Here is a 24,933-nt window from a genome sequence, read left to right as displayed (position 1 = left end):
CAGCCCATCTGTTTTAACAAGCCCTCCAGGTGACTTGATGCATGCCTAAGTTTTAAAACCAGTGCTCTAACAGAACTTACTGCAATGTTGGGACAAACAGACACTAACTAATCAACTCTGTTTCCAAAGGTATTTAAAACAACTATCACTACAATAATCAATAGCTAATAAGCAAGATATCCAAATAGTAATACATAATAATAGATTAAATTAAAGTCTACTCTATATGGTAATTCATTCAACATTTATTTGAGTATTTACTATATGGTGGGCTGTTCTCGGTGCTGGATATACAATAGTGACTAATAAGACACTGTTCTTATCCAAAGGAACATTTAAAAGTTTTAATACAATTCAGTACAATAAATGCAATGACTGAAGGTCTATGGAAGCCGACAGTAGGGCTGCACAAGTGAGTCAAGAGAGGCTTTTCAAAGGAGAGTTAAGTTTTAAAGGAGGAGCAGGAATTAGACCTTCCCCCACCAAGAAACAGTCTTCTGCAGTTTCTTGGCAGGGGAAAAAGAGTGGAAGGAATGAGCAGAGAGAAAACAGTGGCTCAAACTATGACTGTGGAACTAAAGTTGGGAATTAGGGGATGGATTAAAGAAAAGGGATACTGAGGGACGCCTGGGTGGCTCAGCTGGTTAAGCAGCTGCCTTCGGCTCAGGTAATGATCCCAGCGTCCTGGGATCGAGTCCCACATCGGGCTCCTTACTCGGCGGGGAGCCTGTTTCTCCCTCTACCTCTGCCTGCCTCTCTGTCTGCCTGTGCTCACTCGCTCTCTCTCCCTCTATCCCTGACAAATAAATGAATGAATAAACAAATAAATAAATAAATAAATAAATGAGGAAAGGGATACTGAATCAATAAGAAAGAGAGGTTAGAAACTAAGATCTCCCTAGTTGCTGGTTTGAGGGACCCGAATGGGTGTTACTACATCCAGATAAAGAATATGGGGGAGAAATGTGGATGTAATTCATCCAGATAAAGAATATAGGGGGAGGAACGTGGATCATTTCATTTGCTTGTCAAATCCTTTGCAAAAACTGTTCTATATAACCACCCTGCCTCATAAGAAGAACAGAACACATAAAAAAAAGTAGATTGGAACTTTAAAAAAAAAAAAAAACCTAGCCATAAACTGAATTATCCTGTACGCTCTCCTTTATCATCACTGAATTCTTTTACCATACAGTTATGGAAACAAAAAAAATCACCTGAGGCAAACAGACAATGATTCTCTATTGTAGGTAGAATAATCCACAGATTATTAAGATTCTCATGAGTACTTTGTACTCCAGGAAATGTATGAAGATTAGATTATGAGAAAATTTGCATGACAGTATTCCCCATGACATCTTCAGCAATGATGTGTATTGTATTGCTAAGTCTACTGAGGACAAAGGTTTATATTAATAGGAAGCTGAAACTCTCACAAGTCATTTTAACATTTAGTTTTATTCTACATCTATGCTAGGATTAGGTTACTTTAAGATGAGTATTGAGAAAACCATCAAATCAACAAAAATCATGAAAAATGTAGGAGTTGTAGAAAAGGAAACTAATTTCTATATGAGGGTTTTCTCTTCCTAAGGAAAAAAAGTAATAAAATTCCCTGGAATTTCTCCACTGGTACAACATTACTAAGTTACAACACTGATTCACATGAAGTTTGAAATAATATGTTCAATTTTAGTTTCCACAGTTTGTTCACTTCACGGTAAATAATCAACAGGTGGCAGCACATATTCTTATGCAGTTTCTGATCTGTGCAAAAATGGGCTCCTAAGAAGTTGTGTATAAATCAAGCTTTTGTAAACTGAATTCTTTTTTTTATCATTTCAGGACTCATTTATCTTAGTTTCTGATTGCTCTACAATAAACAATGGCTTCTAAAGTTTAAAGTTCCTTCTCAGCCTCTGTAAGTTAATAACCAATACTGAATGCATCAGAGAGAAGCTATCCTATAAAAAAAAAATCTTTTTAGTCTGTGAATAATGCCCACTCCTGATACATTTCATCTATTTCACATGCACTTGAATATGTGCATATTAAGTTAAGGTAGGGATGTGTCCTGCACTGCATCATTGTCACTAGAAAAAACCTGGGATGTTTTTTACTTTCATTTAAAGAACGAAAGGAAGAAACAAAAAGCAGGAGCACTCTGCCAGGCATATGCTTCACAATGGATAATTTGTGGGGCACTCACTGCCCCTCAGCATGGTACTTACTTGCGGACTGCACATGTTCTTCTAAAGGCGGTTCATCTGCTCCCTGAACAGAAGCATAGCCAGACGATGCAGTCTCACTGCGATTATCCTCTTCATGAGGAGATACACTATTTGATGCTTCATTGGAAACGGGGACTTGTAAAGACACTGATCCGTCTTCAACATCCACCTTTGGAAAGCATTGGAACAAATTAAAAGACTCTCAGATTACATGTTTCCCCCTGACATGTCATTACAAAGTTTCTTAATAGGTAACTTATTATGGCAATGCTTCTTGACCTTTTAAACCTATAATACCTTTTGACCATCACACAAATCGCTTGCTGGTCCCAGCCAGAGCAGTTGGAGTAACTGGGTCAAAAATGGGGTGGAAAATATTTTAGGCAGATTGCTTTCACATCTGACGTTCATCTGGGTGATCCCAGTGCTTCACAATACAATGCCTGCTATAGGATAGGCACTAAACACAAACCAAAAATACAAAAAACCCTCTACCCTGAATCAAGTTCACCTCCAGCAGTTTTCAAAAGGCAGTTTCCGGCAAAATTCAAATGAATTCTGAAGTTTAGTTAATAGTAATGACCAAATGTCAGTTTCTTACTTTTGACAAACATATCACAGTAATGAAAAATATTAACAATAGTAAAAACTGGGTGATGGGTATGAGGGAATCCTCTGTATTGTCTTTGCAACTTTTCTGTAAATCTAAAATTATTCATAAATAAAACATTTATTTAACAACAACAACATCTCATGCTGTCCCCTAAGGGATTTGGGAATCAATATCCCCTCTGTATCTCCTGAAATCAGGAAGATTTTGTTGAGCTTGACTTTCTGTTGTTGGTGTATTGTAAAATAGGCAAGTTTTATTTCATTTATGAAATACAATTATAATTTAATATTTATTATATTTTTTCAAAATACAGATGCTCATCTAACTACAAGTTCGGTTGCTGTGCAATAGTAAGACCAAAAATGCAAAATCTACCACAAACCAGTTGGTAGTTTCTATGGTCATCACTTCAAATTCTGACCAAATAATAAGAGGAAAGAAGAAGGAAAATGGAGGTAGTCCAACATAGCACCTTAGTGTCATTATGATGTAAATAGGTCCAATTTTTTATATAAATCACAAGACTAGCATATTACGCTAAAAACTAAGGATGTTACTCTCCTGAAGGCCCAGGTACATAAATAACTTGTTCCTTCATATAAATAGTTTAGCAATGTTTACCTCAATTCCCAGAGCTTTGAGTATGTCACATTTGCACATGGGGCAAGTCCTGTGTTCTAACAGCCATGGGTCAACACATGTCTTATGGAAAATATGGCTAATGAAAGAAAAAAACACATAATTTGGTTATCAGTTGTGAAATAGCAACACTTGGCTTAATATACTAACAGGTTACCCTATATTTTTGTTTCGTATTTTAATAGATGTCTTTTTTCTTTTAAACACACCATTACAGCATAAACACTACAAAGGAGCCATAGAAACAAAATTTGGAAGTTACATGACATGGTACTTTTAAAATATAAAAGCTTCATTACCTTAGCTTAAAAAAAAAAACAAACTATTTTCAATACTTACTACTTCAAAAATGGCTGTTACCCAACCCAAGACTTTGTTCAGTATTTCAGATCTTTATTATCTTGTCATCCCCCAACTCCAAAAATAGCACAGTTAGTCATTCTCAATAATATAGTACAATATAGTACAGAGTACAAGATAATGCTGATACTTTAGGTCATGTGGTAAGTTCTAAGAACACCACTATTTAATAGCTAAAACCAAAACCAAGAGTGTTAACAACTTCCAGGAGAAGGATAAGAGAAAACTAAAGAATGAAGACTTCCAAATAGGTGCTCACTAAGTTGATTTTACTTTTTTCCCTCATTAGGATTGTTAAAATGATTTTAAATTAAATAATACAGTTATGTGTGTGTGTGTGTGTGTGTGTGTGTGTGTGTGTGTGTGTGTATAAATTACAGTGCTAGCTAGGTTCTTAGTTTTATGTGGAAATAGTTTCCAAATTGTACCAGATTATGGGAACACTATATAATTAGCCTTATACCAATTTCAATGATGTTAATATATAAAGCATTCACTTTTATTTAAATGAAAATAAATACTTTCTTTACATCAATTTGGAAACATTCAAAGTAATTTCCTTCATTCCAATCATTTCAATAAACTAGATATTCTTATTGATGATATAAAAGAAAGTCAAACTTACTTGCAGGTTAAGATGCGCACCAAATCATTTGGTTTATATAGTTCAATACACACAGCACAACTATCTCCATCAGGGCCAATTTCCTATGAGCAAATAATTATTGTTACTCTGATCGATAAGAAAAGATACAATAAACTACAAAGCAAGATCAGGATATATATTCACTTAAATTGCATAGATTCTTTCAATAAGCAGTGTAGAATTACTTAAACTTAACTGTAATCTAAAAAAAGTTCAAACTTCTGGAAACAAAGAATAGAAAAGTGGTTGCCAGAAGCTGGAGGATGGGGGAAATAGAAAGTAGGTGGTCGAAGTGTACAAACTTTCAGAAATAATATGAATAAGGTCTGAGGCTCTAATGGAAAACACTGTGACCACAATTGATAACACTCTTTACAACTGAAATTTGAAGATTATTTAGACTTAAAAAGGTAAGAGAATAAAGTCAACCAAAAGAGGGACAATACAAAGAGGAATAGGTAGCATTTATTTAAAATGCCATTTGTGCAAGTTCTATAGTCATGTTTTCCCATTTAAGAAAAAAATTAAGGCATAATTCACATGTGGTGAAATTCACTGTTTTTAATATGCAGTTTTACAGATGTGAACAAATATGCAGTTACTCAATCCTCACTGCAATTAAGATATAGGATATCCCCAACGAATTCCTCTATACTCCTTTGTAGTTAACCTCTACTCCCACTCCCATCCTCTGGCAACCACTAATCTGTTTTCAGATCCTATAGTTTCTGCTCTTCTCAAATGTCATATAAATGGCATCATGTATTATATTGCCTTATTGAGTTTGGCTTCTTTCACTTAATACACTTAATACTCATCTCAGATATTAAGCGTATCATGAGGGTCTCCACACACCCTTTTGTATTGCTAAATGGTATTCTATGACGTGGATGTGCTACAGTTCGTTCATCCATTCGCCATTAGAATAGCATTTGGGTTCTTTCCATTTTTGGTGATTATGAGTAAAGCTTCCATGAACAATTATGTACAGGTTTTTATGTGAACATGTTTTTTTTTTTCTTCTAGGTTAAATACTAGTAATTGAGATTTCTGGATTCTTTGGAAAGTGTTATTTTTGGCTTCATAAAGAACTGCCAAATTGTTTTCGAAACTGGCTATACATTGCATTCTCACCAGCAAAATGCATAACAGTTCCAGCTGTTCCACATCTGGCCAGCTCTTGGGTATTGTCAGTTGTACTGGTTTAAGCCATTTTGATGAATGTTCTGTAGCATCTCACTATGGTTTTAATTTGTACTTCCCTAATGACCAATGATATTGAGCATCTTTTTTATGTGTGCATTTGCTATCCATCTATTTTCTTTGGTAAATGCCTGTTTCACCCCCTTTTCCCTATGCTGTTTGTCTTCTTACTACTGAGTTTGAGAGTTCTTTATATAGTCGAGATATAGTCCCTTGTCAGGTATGTGATTTGCAAATATTTTCACCCAGTCTGTGGCTTGTCTTTTCATTCTCTTAACCATATTAAAAAAATAAAAGATCTTGATTTTGACAAAGTCAGATTTCTGTTGCTTTCTTCAATAGGCTTGTTTTTGCTGTCATATCTAAGTAATCTGTGCCTAACCCACGTCTTGAAAATATTTCTATCCACAGCTTTCTTCTAAGAATTTCATAGTTCTAGGTTTTATGTTTAGGTCTGTGACATATTTTGACCTAAATTTTACAGACGCTATGAAGTACAGATTGAGGTTCATGTTTTTGGCATAAGGATAGCCAATCATTGCATATGGAGAGCCAATAATTGACTATACTTTTTCCATTTAATGGCCTGTGTACCTTTGTTAAAAATCAATTGACCGTTTATGTGTGGGTCTATACCTAGACTCTCTTCTGTTCCACTGATCTAAAGGTCTATCCTTTCTCCAATACTACACTATATTGACTACTATATCTTTAAAATAATGCTGCAAATTAGGTAATGTGAGTCATCCAAATTTGTTCTTCCTTAAAAAAACTGTTTTGGTTACTCTAGTTCTTTTGTTTTCCCATATAAACTTAGTAGCAACCTGTCAATAAATACAAAAGATCCCACTAGGATTTTAATTGGAACTGCATTGAATCGATGGGCTAGTTGGGGGGTCTGACATCTTGACAACAGTGAGTCTTCTGACCCATGGACATGGCATATCTCTCCATTTATTTGGGTCTTCTTTGATTTCTTTCATTGGTGTTTTCCAGTTTTCAGCACACAGATCATGTTCATATTTTGCAAGATTTATACCTAAGTACAGAATGGTTCAGGTGCTATTATAAATGGTAATTTTTAATTCAATACATTCTATAGCTGTTTTCTGATACCTGTTTTACACACCAAAGGTAGTTCTTAACTGCTGTAATCTAAAAATGGATGTTCAAATAAAGTGCAACTGTTAGCTGGCATTGTTTAGTTTCCTGTTTTTGTGGTAAAAAATGACCATAACTTTGTGGCTTAAAATAACACAAGTGTATTTTTTTGTTGTTGTTCTGGAAATCAGAAGTCTAAAAGTCAATGTGTTGGCAGTGCTATATTCCTTCTGGAAGCTTCATGGGAGAATCCATTTCCTTGTCTTTTCTAGCTTCTAAAGGCTGTCTGTATTCCTTGGCTCATGGCCCTTTTCTTGCATCACTATAACCTCTTACTTCCATTGCCAAATACTTTTTTTTTTAATTATTTATTTATTTATTTATTTATTTGACAGAGAGAGAGAGAGGGATCACAAGCAGGCAGAGAGAGAGGAGGAAGCAGCCTCCCCGCGGAGCAGAGAGCTGGATGTGGGGCTCGATCCCAGGACCCTGGGATCATGACCTGAGTTGAAGGCAGAGGCTTAACCCACTGAGCCACCCAGGCGCCCCCACTGCCAAATATTCTATTGCAATGGAGTCAATTCTCCCTTTTCCTCCTTCTTATAACAATCAAATGTAATTACATTTAGGGCCCACCTGGATAATCCAGGATAATCTCCTCATCTCAAGATCCTTAACTTAATTTCATCTGCAAAGTCGGGTTTCTGCCATATAAGGTATTATTTACAGGTTCCAGGGATTAAAACCTAGATATCTATGGGGGGCAATGGCTATTATTCAGGCTACCTACCTCCAGCATCAAAATGATTTTAAAAAGTCAGTAAGATTTTTTTTTTAGATTTTATTTATTTATTTGACAGAGAGAGATCACAAGTAGACGGAGAGGCAGGCAGAGAGAGAGGGAAGCAGGCTCCCTGCCGAGCAGAGTCCTATGCGGGACTCGATCCCAGGACCCTGAGATCATGACCTGAGCCGAAGGCAGCGGCTTAACCCACTGAGCCACCCAGGCGCCCAAAAGTCGGTAAGATTTATAAATTCCATGAAAAGCATACTTTGAAAGAACATTTAGTTTTAAGAATAACTTGGTAGCACTGCTTGAAAACAAAGTCAAATATGTACCTTGTCTCCTTGTTTCAGTGTACGTAGTTGAAGCCTTCCAATAGCTTTTTTAGCATCTGCCTTTAATTGTCTCTGTAATAGAAACAGCATGTATTAGAAAAAAAACTATTTTTAAAAGGAATAGGATGAAAAAGGTAGAGAGGATTAATAAATATCTATATGGTACAAGTAAATGTATAAGTGGATTTTTAAAGATATAATATAATTAACCATAACTGTTCCATTTATGTGCTATCAGGCAGAATTTTCAAATTACTAAAACTTTTCGCTTATGTTTCCCTACATTCTTTTTTTTAATTTTTTTATTTATTTTCAGCACAACAGTATTCATTATTTTTTCCACCACACCCAGTGCTCCATGCAGTCTGTGCCCTCTATAGTACCCACCACCTGGTACCCCAACCTCCCACTCCCCCGCCACTTCAAACCCCTCAGATTGTTTTTCAGAGTCCATAGTCTCTCATGGTTCACCTCCCCTTCCAATTTCCCCCAACTCCCTTCTCCTCTCTAACTACCCATGTCCTCCATGCTATTTGTTATGCTCCACAAATAAGTGAAACCATATGATAATTGACTCTCTCTGCTTGACTTATTTCACTCAGCATAATCTCTTCCAGTCCCGTCCATGTTGCTACAAAAGTTGGGTATTCATCCATTCTGATGGAGGCATAATACTCCATAGAGTATATGGACCACATCTTCCTTATCCATTTGTCCGTTGAAGGGCATCTTGGTTCTTTCCACGGTTTGGCGACTGTGGCCATTGCTGCTATAAACATTGGGGTACAGATGGCCCTTCTTTTCACTACATCTGTATCTTTGGGGTAAATACCCAGTAGTGCAATGGCAGGGTCATAGGGAAGTTCTATTTTTAATTTCTTGAGGAGTCTCCACACTGTTCACCAAAGAGGCTGCACCAACTTGCATTCCCACCAACAGTGGAAGAGGGTTCCTCTTTCTCCACATCCCCTCCAACACATGTTGTTTCCTGTCTTGCTGATTTTGGCCACTCTAATCGGTGTAAGGTGATATCTCAATGTGGTTTTAATTTGAATCTCCCTGAGAGCTAGTGATGATGAACATTTTTTCATGTGTCTGAGAGCCATTTGTATGTCTTCATTGGAGAACTGTCTGTTCATATCTTCTGCCCATTTTTTGATATGATTATCTGTTTTGTGTGTGTTGAGTTTGAGGAGTTCTTTATAGATCCTGGATATCAACCTTTTGTCTGTACTGTCATTGGCAAATATCTTCTCCCATTCCGTGGGTTGCTTCTTTGTTTTCTTGACTGTATCCTTTGCTGTGCAGAAGCTTTTGATTTTGATGAAGTCCCAAAAGTTTATTTTTGCTTTTGTTTCCTTTGCCTTTGGAGACATATCTTGAAAGAAGTTGCTGTGGCTGATATCAAAGAGATTACTGCCTATGTTCTCCTATAGGATGTTTCCCTACATTCTTAAATAGCACCTTTGAGCTACAATGACAAATCCATTCCAAATGGATTCAGATGCTATGAATTTTCAAAGCAATTTTCCTGTGTTCAGCCTTTAAGTATCTTAAAATGCATATTTTCCCATTTCCTTTTTGAATCGTGTCTTGTTTGGTAGAAAGTGCACAGGATTTGGATTTAAATGGACCTAGATTCAAAATTTCTGTCTGTCATTTACTAAGTGAATAATCCTGAACAGGTAATTAAATTGTTGAACTTCTTTACTCACCTATAAGATGAGGATAATATCAATCCATACAGTGCTATTTCGCATTAGGGGGAAAACTGTTGTTTATAACCACTACTGCCTTATTATAAGGAGGGTGGATTCTGAAAGTCATAAGCCTTTATTGTTTCACTGAACATATATGTACACCATTCCAGTCACGAAAAACCAAGTCCAGGGCTCATTTTGAGAACAAGGACTAAAATATGCATAACTAGATCAGAAGTGAAGTTGGGGGATTCAAGATGGTGATGTAGGAAGATCCTAAACTCACTTCCTCCCACAGACAGGACAAATTACTTGTACAATATATGGAATAATTTCCTCCAAAAAAGAGCTGAAAACTTGATAAACAGAACCTCCATAACAAAGGATAAAAGAATAGCATCAATACGGGTGAGAGAGGCAGAGACATGTTCTCACCAAAACCAGACAAACAAAACAAACAAACCCACCCCAGATACAGTAATCCCCAACTGAGAGGGATCTCACAAATATGGAGCTTTTCCCTAAGAAGCAATGGGTCTGTGCTTCACATTAGGCACCTCAGCCCCTACATCTTGCATAGGTGAGATAAGCCCCCAAAAGGCCTGGCTATGAAAACTAACTAGGATTAGTTCCAGAAATATAGGGAACAGAGAATATCCTCTCAAAAGGCTCATGCACAGATTCAATCACCACCAGACCTGATGTAAAAATACCAGTTTGAAGTGTTCACCAGAAAGCCATAAACTTGTTGAGATTCTTCTGGGGGATGGAGACACTGGCAAGTGCCATTTTTTGATAACTCATCCTAACTTGCTGACACTGGTATTGGCAGTGACAATTTGGAACTCTTCCTCTAGCCTGTGGGTGCTAGAAAGTATACCCCACTGAGGGCCCCACCCATCCCCATGCCAGAGCTGTGGCCCCACCAAAGCAGGCAGTAATGCAGTGTTCACACAGGGGTCATCCCTTGAGGGCCTGCTGCAGATGGCCAGGGGCAGAGCACTTCTGAGCTCTATGGGATAGCTCTTACACCAGGCCACCCCTTCAAGGCTGGGAGAGATAGCTGATTTTCTTAATTCACAGAAATAAACACAGAGCATCAGGCAAAATGAGAGGAATATGTTCCAAATGAAAGAACAAGGTCTAGAAACTCCAGAAAATTTCAACAAGCAGAACCCAAAGACATCCACACCAAGAAACACTATACTTAAAATGGTAAAGGTTAAAAGATAAAGAGAGAATTTTAAAATCAGCAAGAGAAAAATAACCTGTTACCTATAGAGGAAACCCCATAAGTCTACCAGCAGATATTTTACAAGAATCTTTCAGGTGAGAAGGGAATAGTATGACCTATTTAAATTCTGGAAGTTAAAAAAAAAAAAGTCCAACAGGAATTCTCTACCCAGCAATGTCATCATTCGGAATTAAAGGGAAGATTAAGATGTTTTCAGATAAGAAAAAATTGAACAAGTTCATGACCATTAGTTCAGCCTTACAAGAAATGTTAAAGGGTCTTCTTTAAGCTAAAAAGAAGTAGCACTAATCAAATAACAAGAAAATTTACAAAAGTAAAAATTTCACTGGAAAAAGTAAATATATAGTAAAAATAATGGATTAATTATTTATAAAGCAAATATAAGATCAATAGCCATTAGTAGTAATTTAACTGTGACTATAGTAATTATTTAAGGGTTGCAAAAAACAAGAAAAAATACAAAATGTGACATCAAAGATATGAAATGTGGGGAGGGGACTAAAAAGTTTTGGAATCTGTTCAATTTTAAGTTCCTATCAACTTAAAACCAATCATTATATACATACTATGTTACATATAAACATTATGATAACCACAAGGAAAAAACTTCAGTAAATACACAAAATAAGAAAGAAATCTGGGGTGCCTGGGTGGCTCAGTGGGTTAAAGCCTCTGCCTTTGGCTCAGGTCATGATCCCAGAGTCCTGGGATTGAGCCCCGCATCGGGCTCTCTGCTCAGCAGGGAGCCTGCTTCCTCCTCTCTCTCTGCCTGCTTCTCTGCCTACTTGTGATCTCCATCTGTCAAATAAAAAAAAATCTTTAAGAAAGAAATCTAAATGTAACACTAAAGAAAGCCATTAAACCACAAGGAGAGAAAAAGAGAGGAAGGAAGGAAGTAGTTTCTTTGGTAGTTTCTTCCAAAAGTGCCAGAAAATAAGTAACAAAATGGCAGTAAGTACATAACTACCAATAATCACTTTAAATGTAAATGGACTAGATTCTTCAATCAAAAGGCACAGAATGGGTGAACAGATTTAAAAAAAAAAAGACCTAACTTTATGCTGTCTACAAGAGACTCACTTCAGAAGTAAAGATACAGCATCTTAAAGTGAAGAGATAAAGATATTCCATGCAGGAATAAAAAGAAAGATGGTCTAGCTATACTCATACCAGATCAAACAGATTTGAAAACAAGATCATAATGAAGGATTGTAATAAGGATTGTAATAAAGAAGGGCATTATATAATAAAGGAGTCAGTCCAGCTAGAAGATATAACATTTACAAATATACATGCACCTATCACAGAAGCACCAGTATATGAAAAGCAAATATTAACAGGCCTACAGGGAGAAATTGGCAGCAATACAATAATGGTAGGGAACTTTAACACCCCATTTACATCTTTGAATAGATCATCTGGACTGAAAATCAATAAGAAAACATCAGCCTTAAACAACACATCAGATCAGATGGGAGATAATATATATAACATTCCAGCAGAATGCACATTCTTTTCAAGTGCACATGAAATAGTCTCCAGGATAGGTCATATGTTATGGCACAAAATAAGTCTCAAATTCAAAAAGATTGAAATCACATCATCTATCTTTTCCAACCATGATGGCAGAAAACTAGAAATCAATTAAAGAAAAGTGGAAAGAAGACCTAAAAATGTAGAAATGAAACATGCTACTGAACAATCAGTCACCGAAAAAAAAAAACCACAAAGAAAAAATTTAAAAATACCTAGAGACAAATGAAAACAGAAATACAACATACCAAAACCTATGTGATGTTATAAAAGCAGCTCTAAGAGGGAAATTCATAGTAATATAGGCCTACCTCAAGAAACAAGAAAAATCTCAAACAAGTAACTTTACACCTAAAAGGAAATAATAAAGATCACAGTGGAAATAAGTGAAACAGAGACTAAAAAGACAATAGAAAAGATCCATAAAACTAAGAGCTGGGTCTCTGAAAAGATAAACAAAATCGATAAACCTTTTGTTACACTAACCAAGAAAAGAGAGCAGGTTCAAGTAAATAAAATCAGAAATGAAAAAGAATTTATAACTGATACCACAGAAATACAAGGATCATAAGAAACTACTACAATTATATGCCAGTAAGTTAGACAACCTAAAAAAAAATGAATAAATTCCAAGTAACACACAACCTTCCAAGTCTGATTATGAAGAAATAGAAAATCTGAATAGACCAGTTTCTAGTAAGGAGATTAAATCAGTAATGAAAAACCTCCCAACAAACAAAAGCCCAGGACAAGATGGTTTCACTGGTGAATTCGACCAAACATCCAAAGGGTATTTAATACCTATGCTTCTCAAACTCTTCCAAAAGTTGAAGAGGAAGGAACATTTTCAAACTCATTTTACAAGGCCAGCATTAATGATACCAAAAACAGACAGGGACACTACATAGAAAGAAAATTACAGGCCAGTATCTTTGAGAAACACAGATGTAAAAATCCTCAACAAAATATTAGCAAACTGAATTAAACAAAATAGTAAAAGGATCATTAAGCACAATCAAGTAGGACTTATTTCAGGGATATAAGGATGGTTCAACATCTGCAAATCAATCAACCTGATACACCACATTAATAAAATGAAGGAAAAATCACATGATCATCTCAGTAGATGCAGAAAAAGCACTGACAAAATTCAACATCCATTTATGATAAAAACTCTCAACAAAGTGGGTACATAAGGAATATATCTCAACCTAATAAAGGCCATATATGACAAACACACAGCTAACATCATATTCAATGGTGAAAAAACTGAATGCTTTTCCTCTTAGATCAGGAAGAAGACAAGGATGCCCACTCTTGTCACTTTTATTCAACATAGAATTGGATGTCCTAGCCACAGCAATAAGGTAAGAAAGTGGAATAAGATGCATACAAATAGGAAAGGAAGAAGTAAAACTGCAGATGACATGATACTGGTATATATGAAACCCTTTAGTTTCCACCAAAAAAAAAAAACACCAGCTGTTACAATAAATGAATTCATTAAAGTTGTAGAATACCAAATCAATATAATAAATCTGTTATATTTCCATATACTAATAATCAACTATCAAAAAGAGAAATTAAGAAAGCAATCTCATTTATAATTGTATCAGTAACAATAAAATAGTTAGGAATAAATTTAACTATGGAGGTGAAAAACATGTACACTGAAAACTGTAAGATGGAAGAAGTTGAAGACAACACAAATAAAAGGAAAGCTATCCGATGCTCATGGATTGGAAGAATTAATATTGCTAAAATGATCATACTACCCAAAGGAATCTACAGATTCAATGCAATCCCTATCAAACTTCCAATGGCATTTTTCATAGAAAGAGAATAATTCTAAAATTTGTATGGGACCACAAAAGATCCCAAACAGCCAGTGCAACCTTAAGAACAAACCTGGAGGTATCATGCTCCCAGATTTCAAACTATAATACAAAACTATATAGTACTCAAAACAGTATGGTATTGGCATAAAGACAGACACAGTTCAACAGAATAGAATTTAGAGCCCAGAAATAAGTCTGCACATATACAATTTATGACAAAGGAGCCAAGAATATACAATAAAGAAAGGACATTCTCTTCAAAATGGTGCTGGGGGAAAACTCAACAGCCATATGCAAAAGAACAGAAACGAGATGACTATCTTACACCATACACAAATTAAAATAAAGACTTGAATTTAAGACCTGAAACGATAAAAGCGAGAAGAAAACATAGGCAGTAGGCTCCTTGATAGAGTTCTTAGTGACCGGTTTGTGGATCTGACTCCAATGGCAAGGAAAACAAAGCAAAAGTAAACCAATGGGACTACATCAAACTAAAAACCTTCTCCACAGCAAAGGAAACCACCATCAAAATGAAAAGGCCACCTATTCGATGGGAGAAGATATTTGCAAATCATATATCCGATAAGGGGTTAATAGATAAAATATAGGAAAAACTCTTATACTTCAACAATAAAAAAACCAAACAACCTAATTTAATGAGGGCCCAGAAAGTGTGAAAAGACGTTTTTCCAAAGAAAACATATAGATGGCCAATAGGCACAATGAAATACCACCTCACACCTGTTAGAATGGCTATTATCAAAAAGATAAGAAATAACTAATGTTAGATAGGATGTTGGAATGTAAGCTGGCACAGCCACTAGGAAAACAGTATGAAGGTTACTCGAAAAATTAAGAATAGGGGCATCTGGATGGCTCAGTCAGTTGAGCAAGCCCAACACTTAGTTTCAGCTCAGGTTAGGATATCAGGGTTTTGAGACTGAGCCCTGCATCAGGCTCCATACTCAGCATGGAGTCAGTTTGAGATTCTCTCTCTCTCTCCTCATACCCCTCCCCCAACTCTCTCTCTAAAATAAAATAAAATCTCTTAAAAAATTAAGAAGAGATTGATCATATTATCTGGCTGTTCTACTTCTGGGTATTTATCAAAAGAATACAAAATCACTAATTCAAAAGGATACATACACCCCTATCTTCATTGCCACATTATTTATAATAGCCAAAATATGGAAAACAATCTAAATGTCTATCAGTAGACGAATGGATAGAGTATGTGGTACACAAAGACACACATACACAGAGCAATACTATCCAGCCATAAAGAATGAAATCTTGACACTTGTGATAAGAAGGATGGACCTTGCCAATATTATAAGTGAAGTTAGTCAGGCAGAGAAAGACAAATACCCTATGACTGTGCTCCTATGTGAATTGAAGAAAAAACAAACAAAATAATACAAAAACAAACTCACAGATACAAAGAACAGACTGATGTTTACCAGAAGGGAAGGGGTTGGGCAAAATAGGTACAGTGGGTCAAAGGAATGGTGATTCATGATTACTACTGAAACTAGACTTTTGGTAATAATCATTTTGTAGTGCATACAGGTGTCAAATTATGTTGTCCATCTAAAATGTAATCTTATGTATCAGTTTTACCTCAATAATAATATAAGAAGTGAAGGTGGGGTTTAGGTAGAAATCTCCGAGATAAGGGCAAATTGAGAAAGAATCAATGAAAGATTGTCTCTCTTTATGGGGTGAAGTGGCCACATGGAAAAAAAAATCCCAGGTGGTATGAGATATTTAGGGTTGATTTAAAATTATTTGTGGGGCGCCTGGGTGGCTCAGTGGTTTGGGCTGCTGCCTTCGGCTTGGGTCATGATCTCAGGGTCCTGGGATCGAGCCCCGCATCGTGCTCCCTGCTCCGCAGGAAGCCTGCTTCCCTCTCTCTCTCTCTCTCTCTGCCTGCCTCTCTGCCTACTTGTGATCTCTGTCTGTCAAATAAATAAATAAAATCTTTAAAAAAAAATTATTTGTAATGTTGCAAAAAAATCCTTCCTTCCATTTCAGTTAGTATCTATCACATGCACAAATGCCTCAAGTGCATATATGTGTAAATTAAAGCAAAGGCTAGCTTTCACACTTGGGTGGACCCTGTTTAAAGCATAGAGACACAGCATGTGCAGCATGGCAAGATGATTAGAAAACCTCTTGTTTTGTAGTGTAAAATGAACTTAGTAGAAATCCAGCAAACAGTAGGTACTCAGAACCAGAGGTCACTGAGTATGTACCTCTATCCCTAGCAGGAAAACCCCCAACTGACATGAAGAATATGTGAAAATCAAAGATAATGTAAGGAAAGTATCTAGCATCATGCCTGACATATAGCAGACACTCAATAAAACGTTTATTAAATGAAAATATAGGGGCCCCGGGGTGCCTCAGTCAATTAAGCATCTGCCTTCAGCTCAGGTCATGATCCTGGGACCCTGGGATCGAGCCTCACATCAGGCTCTCTGCTCAGCAGGAAGCCTGCTTCTCCCTCTCCCACTCCCCCTGCTTGTGTTCCCTCTCTCACTGTGTCTCTCTCTGTCAAATAAATAAAATCTTAAAAACAAAAAAAGAAGAAAATATAGGGCACCTGGGTGGCTCAGTTGGTTAAGCAACTGCCTTTGGCTCAGGTCGTGATCCTGGAGTTCTGGGATTGAGTCCCGCATCAGGCTCCCGGCTCCGTGGGGACTCTGCTTCTCCCTCTGACCTCCCATCTCATTCTCTCTCTCTAATAAGTCTTTATTTTTTTAAATATTTTATTTATTTATTTGATAGAGATCACAAGTAGGCAGAGCAGCAGGCAGAGAGAGAGGGAGAAGCAGACTCCCTGCTGAGCAGAGAGCCCGATGCGGGGCTCGATCCCAGGACCCTGGGATCATGACCTGAGCCGAAGGCAGAGGCTTTAATCCACTGAGCCACCCAGGCGCCCCTCTAATAAATCTTATAAAAAATGAAAATATAAACTACTATTCACCAATAAACATAACATGTTTTTGTAACCTGTTTATATACATCTGTAGCAAATACACTTTGGAAGAGAATAATCCATGGGTATAGGTATATGAAGAAAATCCTTAATGCCCCTACCTGCCTCCTATATACCATTTTGTGAAAGGTATTAAGCTTAATGCCAAGGAGATTAACAAACTATTACTTTGCTGACTCAGAAATGGCAGAGACTTCTTAGATTCTTACTTGATGAGCAGAAATAGCTGAACAGAAAGTTAAATAGGAAGGCCTAGCTAGTTCTTTGAAGGAAAAGATGATAATTGAGACCTTTCACTCCCACTTTGGGACTTAAATGTGAGTTAATGCAAAAGGGCAATTCAGGGGCACCTGGGTGGCTCAGTCAGTTAAGCGTCTGCCTTCAGCTCAGGTCATGATCTCAGGGTCCTGGGATGGAGCCCAGCATCATGTCGGGCTCTCCACTCTATGGGGAGTCTGCTTCTCCCTCTCACTCTCCCTCTGTGCTCACTCTCTTTCTTTCTCTCAAATAAATAAAATCTTTAAAAAGGGCAATTCAACAATGGTACCTTATTTTATGCACACGAGTTTTCTGTTCTGTTATTTGCATAAGTAAATAATAGAGGGACAATGAAAGGAAGTACACTTAGGATCTTTAGAGCTGGAAGAACTCTTGGAACTCACCTAGCCTAGGGTTCCTGGGCAGCTCAGTTGGTTAAGCCTCTGCCTTCAGCTCAGGTTGTGATCTCAGGGTCCTGGGATAGAGCCCCGCATCGGGCTCTCTGTTCGGCAGGGAGCCTGCTTTCCCCACCTTCCCCCTACCCCACCCCGCCCACCTGCCTTTCTGCCTACTTGTGATCTCTCTGTCAAATAAATAAAAATCTTAAAAAAAAAAAATTCACCTAGCCTGATACCTAATCTGGCAGATAAGAAAACTGATGCTGGGGTGCCTGGGTGGCTCAGTGGGTTAAGGGCTCTGCCTTCGGCTCAGGTTGTCGTGATCCCAGGGTCCTGGGATCAAGCCCTGCATCAGGCTCTCTGCTCGGTGGGGAGCCTGCTTCCCCCCACCCCCCACCTGCTTGTGATCTCTGTCAAATAAATAAATAAAATCTTTAAAAAAAAAAAAAACAAGAAAAGGGGCGCCTGGGTGGCTCAGTGGGTTAAGCCGCTGCCTTCGGCTCAGGTCATGATCTCAGAGTCCTGAGATCAAGTCCTGCATCGGGCTCTCTGCTCAGCAGGGAGCCTGCTTCCCTCTCTCTCTCTCTCTCTGCCTGCCTCTCTGCCTACTTGTGATCTCTCTGTCAAGTAAATAAATAAAACCTTTAAAAAAAAAGAAAAGAAAAGAAAACTGATGCCTACAGTGGAAGACAGCCTTGCTCAAAACCTCAAGAGTTGGTTAGCGTCAGTCCCACTAACACCTGGAGTTAAGTGTTCCTTCCCCTAATATCAAGGTAGCATCTTTTCTTTCTTCGTTTCTTTTTTCTTTCACTGTGGCTTGTGCCAGGAAGCTAGTACTACTTCTTTATATGTATGCAGTTATTTTATAATTTAAAATTGTTTTTGATATCTTAATAGATATCAAATCTTTAAAAAAAAAAATGGACTCATTTAGTCCTAACAACCCCATGAAGGAGAAAATACTACCATTTTAGAGATGAGCAAATGGTAGTTTGGATAAGTTAAATAACTCATTCCAAAGGGCACACAGCCTCTAAATGATAGAGCTGTTACTGGGACTCTGCTCTTCATCCTTCAAGATTCCCAGACAAAACATCTGTAATTTGGCTACCTTTTGAAGTTTTTCCAACTCCTGGATTCCATAATCTGTGAAATTGTGGCCAGTCCTTATAGTGAATAACCAGTATGCCTAAGGGTCCTGGCCCTGGCCTAGACTTCCAAACATCCATACTTTCTTTTCACATAGAGATGAGCTATTTAGAAACCTAGATGTGAAAACTGCAAATGGTTAAAAAAGAAAAAAAAAAAAAAAAAAAAGGAGGCAAGGGGAAAAAAAAAAAAACAGGAAAAGAAGAAAAGAAAAAAATGCAGTTGATAGGAAGTCTTTGACAATCATTTTGCACTTTGTCTTTAGAGCACTTCTGATTTAAACAAACTGTGACACAGCTGGGGAACTGTACGCACAAGAAGTGATACATCTCTACTGTATTTACTTGAGTCTACGTAGTCTGATTTCTCATTCCAAGATATTCAACACAACATAAGTGCCTGAGTCTCCAGTGCTAGCACTTATTAATTTATTAGGAATGACTGTGATATGTAACTTTAATTATATGCAAGACTAATGCAAATTTGAGGCCTGGGCTCAAAGGCAAGCTTGAAATGTAATGTCCAAGTCTACATTTATGAGATTATGAGAACAGAACTCACATTAAGACCAATGCTTAAAAAAAAGAGTCAGGAGGATATAAAAACACAGGGCAAAATTCCAGACACCAGATGATCCTAGGCAAGGGACTTGATTTTGAAGGATCTCTAAAAGAGTTTCATCATAGTATAAACCAATGTTTAACAACGCAGCTTTGGAATTTAAAAAAAAAAAAAGCTCTTCAAAAGGAAATTCAGGTAATTCCAGTAACTCCTAATGAACTTTTATAAAGAAAAGCAAAGACATTTTCTTTAAATATGGATGTGAGACACATGATTTTGGAGAGAAGCACAAACTGTGTTTTTAGAGCTTGAATGAAGATCACTCACAAAGCTGCCATTAGTACTCAAAATAATTCAATGTCACACTGACAGCAAGAGTTTCCAAGATGCATTCATTCCTCTAAAAACTGAAATATGAGAATATTAAGATTAAGCAGTTTATATTAAATGCACATGTTTGGATATATTACTTAAATCATACTTCTGGGTGCCCAAATATGCCTCTACATTAAAAAAAAAAATGTGTCCCAAAGCAAACCGTAATTTCTTTTTTTCCTTTTTTTTAAAAGATTTTATTTATTTATTTGACAGAGAGATCACAAGTAGGCAGGGAGGCAGGCAGAGAGAGAGGGGGGAAGCAGGCTCCCCGCTGAGCAGAGAGCCTGAGCAGGGCTGGATCCAAGGACCCTGAGATCATGACCCCAGCCCAAGGCAGAGGCTTAACCCACTGAACCACCCAGGTGCCCTGCAAACTATAATTTCTATTTTAGTCTTTAAAAACAGAACTTCAAGCATATATCTAGTTTGTTACACAAATTACATTGGACAATTTTTTGATGCCTTGTCACCATTTCAGAATTCCCTCCTACCTTATAAATTCCAATAGCACATTGTTTCTATCTCTTTTTTAAAAAACGCATTTAGTATTTGAGAGAGACAAAGAGTGTGTGCACACACAAGTGGGAGGAGGAGCAGGGGTGGGGTGGGGGTGGTGGATAAACAGACTCCCTGCTAAGCAGGGAGCCAGTGAAGCTCGATTCCAGGACCCCGGGATCATAACTAGAGCCAAAAGCAGCTGCTTAACCAACAGAGCCATCCAGGCGCCCCTCTACTTCTTATCATATTCTGTAATTGTACCATTCACATGTCTTTCTCTCCTACTAGATTGCGAGTAGCTGGAGGACTGCCATAACCATTTTTAAAAAGTTTCCTATAGAGCCTAGTAGTTGCTCAAAGAATAGTTTCTGAATTTAGAAATCAAAACAGATTTTCATGATTTTCTCATCCAAGTCACAGTTGTACTCATTAAAAGCCTCTACCCTACAAAATCTGGAGAAACAAAGGTTTCGGGAAGAGATATTGGCCCCCACCACGGTCAGGATCAACCCTAAGCTTTTTTACATGTGTCATCTTGTTTAATCATTAACAACCTTATGGAATAGGTATTTTAATATCCAAGTTTTATAGACAAGAAAAGGTTCAGAAGCTTGACTAAAGTCCAGGCAGCTGGTTAGTTGCAGAGCTGTGATTCAATTCAAGCCTAGGTTCTATCTGGCTTTCAAGTCCATGATCTCTCCACTACAGTACACTGCCTTCATTGTGTAATAGCAAAGAAGCCTTTAAAAGGCTTCACATTCCTTGTGAAGAAGATAAATGAAAGAAATAAGAAAAAAAGCCAAAAACCTCAAAGTCAGCTACTATACAATCTTCAGATCCTTCTTAAATTTGCTACTTACTGTGATTTGGGGAACTCTTTTAAGCAAGTATTTTATATCAACAGACTCTCCCTGCCTCCTCTCCAATCCAAAGAGATACCTGATATAAGAATATTTGGAAAGAGACTTGAAGACTAATTCAAAAAAGCTTGGTGGTCGGACAGTTTTCTTAACAGAAACTTAATGTCATTACTCTACTGAAAAGCTGTGATCATTCTAGTCACTGAAGAATCTTGGCTACATAGTTTTCTTAGTTCTGAGTGAGAATTTATTTGGGTTGAAAATGAAAAGCCACTTCTTATCCTATATTACAATGTTCAATTTTTAAATTATAAACTCAAGAAATATTCTACTTAGTCTATTTGTGTATTTACATCTAATTAAGTAAAATAAATGTTCCAGGCTAGTGATTTGTCAGCCTGGTTTTGGGTCCCAAGGTATTCAGCTTTTAGTGTAACTGAAACCCACATGAATAACACTAGGCATGTAATCAAACCTAATTACTTGATGGGGGGCAGGGTATGCAAAAGCAAGAAATGAGGGTGGATAGAAGCAAACCAGATTTTCTTGAAGTCATCACTTCTTTTAAAATAAAATTTTTTTCATAAAAGTTTGACTCAGAGTTTATAGAACAGAATCAAGATTTACGGTAACAGGATTCTTTTCCTCAGATCTATTCCTGTGAACAAAATCAATGTTTGAGTCATGTGGCCGTTCAGATATATGAGACCTGAAAGAAATCTTTCTTTTTTCAGCAAAAAACCTATGCATAATATTTTAATGAAGCATTCCTAAAGGAAAGAAGAGGTACAGACTATAATACAGTTTCCTGTAAGTCTATGCAACTATGGAGATGGGGATAGAAAGGAGTACAGACTACTTGCCTGAAGGTGATCACTGTCAACAGTGAGGAAATGCACTATAAGGAAGAGCAGTGAGGGAAGGGGGAATTTGACCCAGTAGATAAGTTATGACTCAGACTATTGCATTTTTCAGAAAAGACAATCAAAACCTTCAGAATTAGTGATGTAAATGTAAGATTAGAGTAAGTGAATATAAAAAAAAATCCTGAGACCCATTATAAGAGCTTCCTTTTGTTCAGTGAGAGTCAGAGAAAGATTATACAACTAGGTCCTACTAAGAGAGTGATTTATTTAATCTACTCTTCTTATCTAAGAGCCAAAATAATAGTTTGGTAAAAGGCTCCAATAAGTCTCAAATTTGGACAGGAACAGACACATATGAATTTCCCCACCACAAATGTATATATTGGTAGCAGTACAGTATGCAGACACCTGATAAGTCTTCCAGTTAATTTCAAGTACTAGTGAAGAAAACCTAATGTAACCAGAACTATTTTAGATATTTTTAGTCATGCTTTAAAGTTCAAGGACAAATTTTAAGATATTAATGTAGCTTAGTTCTTCCTCATGTGAGACCACAAAGGAGTGCTATCTCTTTGGCAGCAAACTACAAAGACATGTGTGGCATATCTTTACCCAGGAAACCAATTTGAGTCTCAGGATCTGAGGCTAAGATGGGGGCTGGTCACTAGGTAATCCTGCTAGCAACTGGCCATACTGCCTGAAACTCAGAACCCCAATAATGAAAATAGGTGTATCATCAATCTTGACTGTAGTGCCAAGCAAGCATGACAAGCTGGTACAACATGGTCCATTGCTCCAGGTGTGTATAACAAAATCATCAATAACTAACATAAAAAACACTTTGAGGCCACATTCCCAAAGACCAGTTAAAGTTCCCCTGGAGACTAGCAAGGAGTAAACAACTAGATCTACTGTGCTATCTTTCCTCACAATCCAACCCCTATATCTCCTTTTCTTTCAAAGTAGTCTTTTTTTAAAGTAGGTTCCATGCCCAGCATGGAGCCCAACAGAGGGTTGAACTCATGACCCCTGAGATCAAGACCAGAGCTGAGATCAAGAGTTGGACCCTTAACCCACTGAGCCACCCAGGTGTCCCCCACCCCCATATCTTGATCAAGGTCTTTTTAACAACAAAACAGTCATAGTTATTTGGACTTCTGCAATTAGTACAGCATTTATACGTGAAATGCAGTTAAGAACTACATAAGCATACCAATACTTGCAGAAGCCAATGAAGGGAATAAATAGGCTTCTTTCAATCTGTAAGACCATTTCAAACATCTTTATATTGTTGTACCAGTTTAATTATCTGCTTACTTCCTTGTTCTATGACTACTTGAATTTTGTGATAAAACTGTATAGAGCCATTTAATATGGTAATGGAACTAAATCTAATTCTTCCTCAGGCCAATCACTCTCCATTGGTATCATATTCTTTGGAGGTTTCAGTTCGGTTTTCCAATACACTTGACTATCACATGATTTATTTATATAAGGTAGTTGAATTTTGCCAATTGAATTTTGAACAATACTAGTATTATACCATATATGCAATATGGTTAGGGTACGGTTTGGTTTGGTTACAAAATAAATCAGGAAGTATCACAGAAGTGTTTATTAAACTTTCCTAGAAGAATTGTTCTTTGCCCATACACTAGAAATTATTATGGGCAAATATTATCACCAGTGAGGATGATTCTGTCTTTTCTAGGTTCTATATTAGCTGAGGACAAAACCAATCACTTGGCTGTTATATAGTTATAGGCTCCTATTGACTATCATGCAGGAAGGCCATCTCCCTCCTATGAGGAATACATGGGTATCATTCAGTATTATTCTTACTAGCTCATCTTATTTTGGTCTATCCCTTTGGTCAAGATAAGTTAGAGGATCAGCAATGTAAGTTATAATTTCACTCAAAAAATGTCCACAAGGTTAGGGATCTGCATGTGTCTCAAAGATGCTCTCTCTGAGCTTCCATAGTTAAAAATGGGAGGCCATTAGTCCATGGGGACTTGGGCCTCCATTTGTAGTAGAATAGTTAACAGACCTGTTGTGTCAGAAACATGCTTTTTTCCAGTGTTGAGTGCTAGCACTCTCTAGCATTATGACCATATTATCAAGTCATTACCCTCTTTCCAAGTGGATTCCCATTTTTTCCCTCCTGGCTGATGATTCCTTCCAATGTCTATTTCAGAGAGTAAATTCTCTTCTTCTGAAAGTCACTCTTCATTAAAAGTTAGTTCAGCTTCTTCTATTACACATAGGCTAGGTTCTACTTCACATAGAGCCCTCTTTTACTTCACTAGCCAAGTTTAATCAAACATATGCCTTGTTCCACTGAGTATTAACTGCTTAAGTACAGTTAGGATACATGCACCATACACCAAAATTCTGGGTGTTGCATGCCAGAGTCAAGTTAAAGTGGTCACTCCCAAATTCATTAGTTTGAGCACACCATAAGTTTTTCCATAATCTTCCTGGTCTTAGGTTGTGGACACAAATTCACCATGTAATGCCTAACATGCTACCTTCATTCACAACCCATTCATACTTTTCATTTGTTTCAAAGATTTCTATGCACAGACACACGGATGACAAGTATTCTCACACATCGTATTATGACATTATCAGGCATGTGGCCACTATGTGCTACCTATTATATTTGGACATCTTGGTCATCAAATTTATAATTATACATTTACCAGTTTGCTTGACATTAT

The 24,933-nt window shown here is 37.2% G+C and overlaps 1 protein-coding gene across 2 annotated transcripts in view; it reads right to left on the bottom strand.

Annotated features, from left to right (window-relative positions):
• RNF128 (ring finger protein 128) overlaps positions 1–24,933 on the bottom strand; it is a 107,403-nt gene that overhangs the window by 7,347 nt on the left and 75,123 nt on the right. For both annotated transcript variants that reach the window (XM_032330776.1, XM_032330775.1), the window contains exons 3-6: positions 7,913–7,984; positions 4,469–4,551; positions 3,466–3,562; positions 2,232–2,400 (exon numbers count right to left, since the gene is read on the bottom strand). In XM_032330776.1, the coding sequence (XP_032186667.1) occupies positions 2,232–2,400; positions 3,466–3,562; positions 4,469–4,551; positions 7,913–7,984 (421 nt within the window). The remainder of the gene's footprint in view (positions 1–2,231; positions 2,401–3,465; positions 3,563–4,468; positions 4,552–7,912; positions 7,985–24,933) is intronic.

The sequence above is a fragment of the Mustela erminea genome, chromosome X (assembly GCF_009829155.1).
Source record: "Mustela erminea isolate mMusErm1 chromosome X, mMusErm1.Pri, whole genome shotgun sequence".
NCBI classification, from domain to species: domain Eukaryota; kingdom Metazoa; phylum Chordata; class Mammalia; order Carnivora; family Mustelidae; genus Mustela; species Mustela erminea.
Note: the sequence above shows the minus strand (reverse complement) of the source record. Positions and strands in the feature narration are given on the sequence as shown.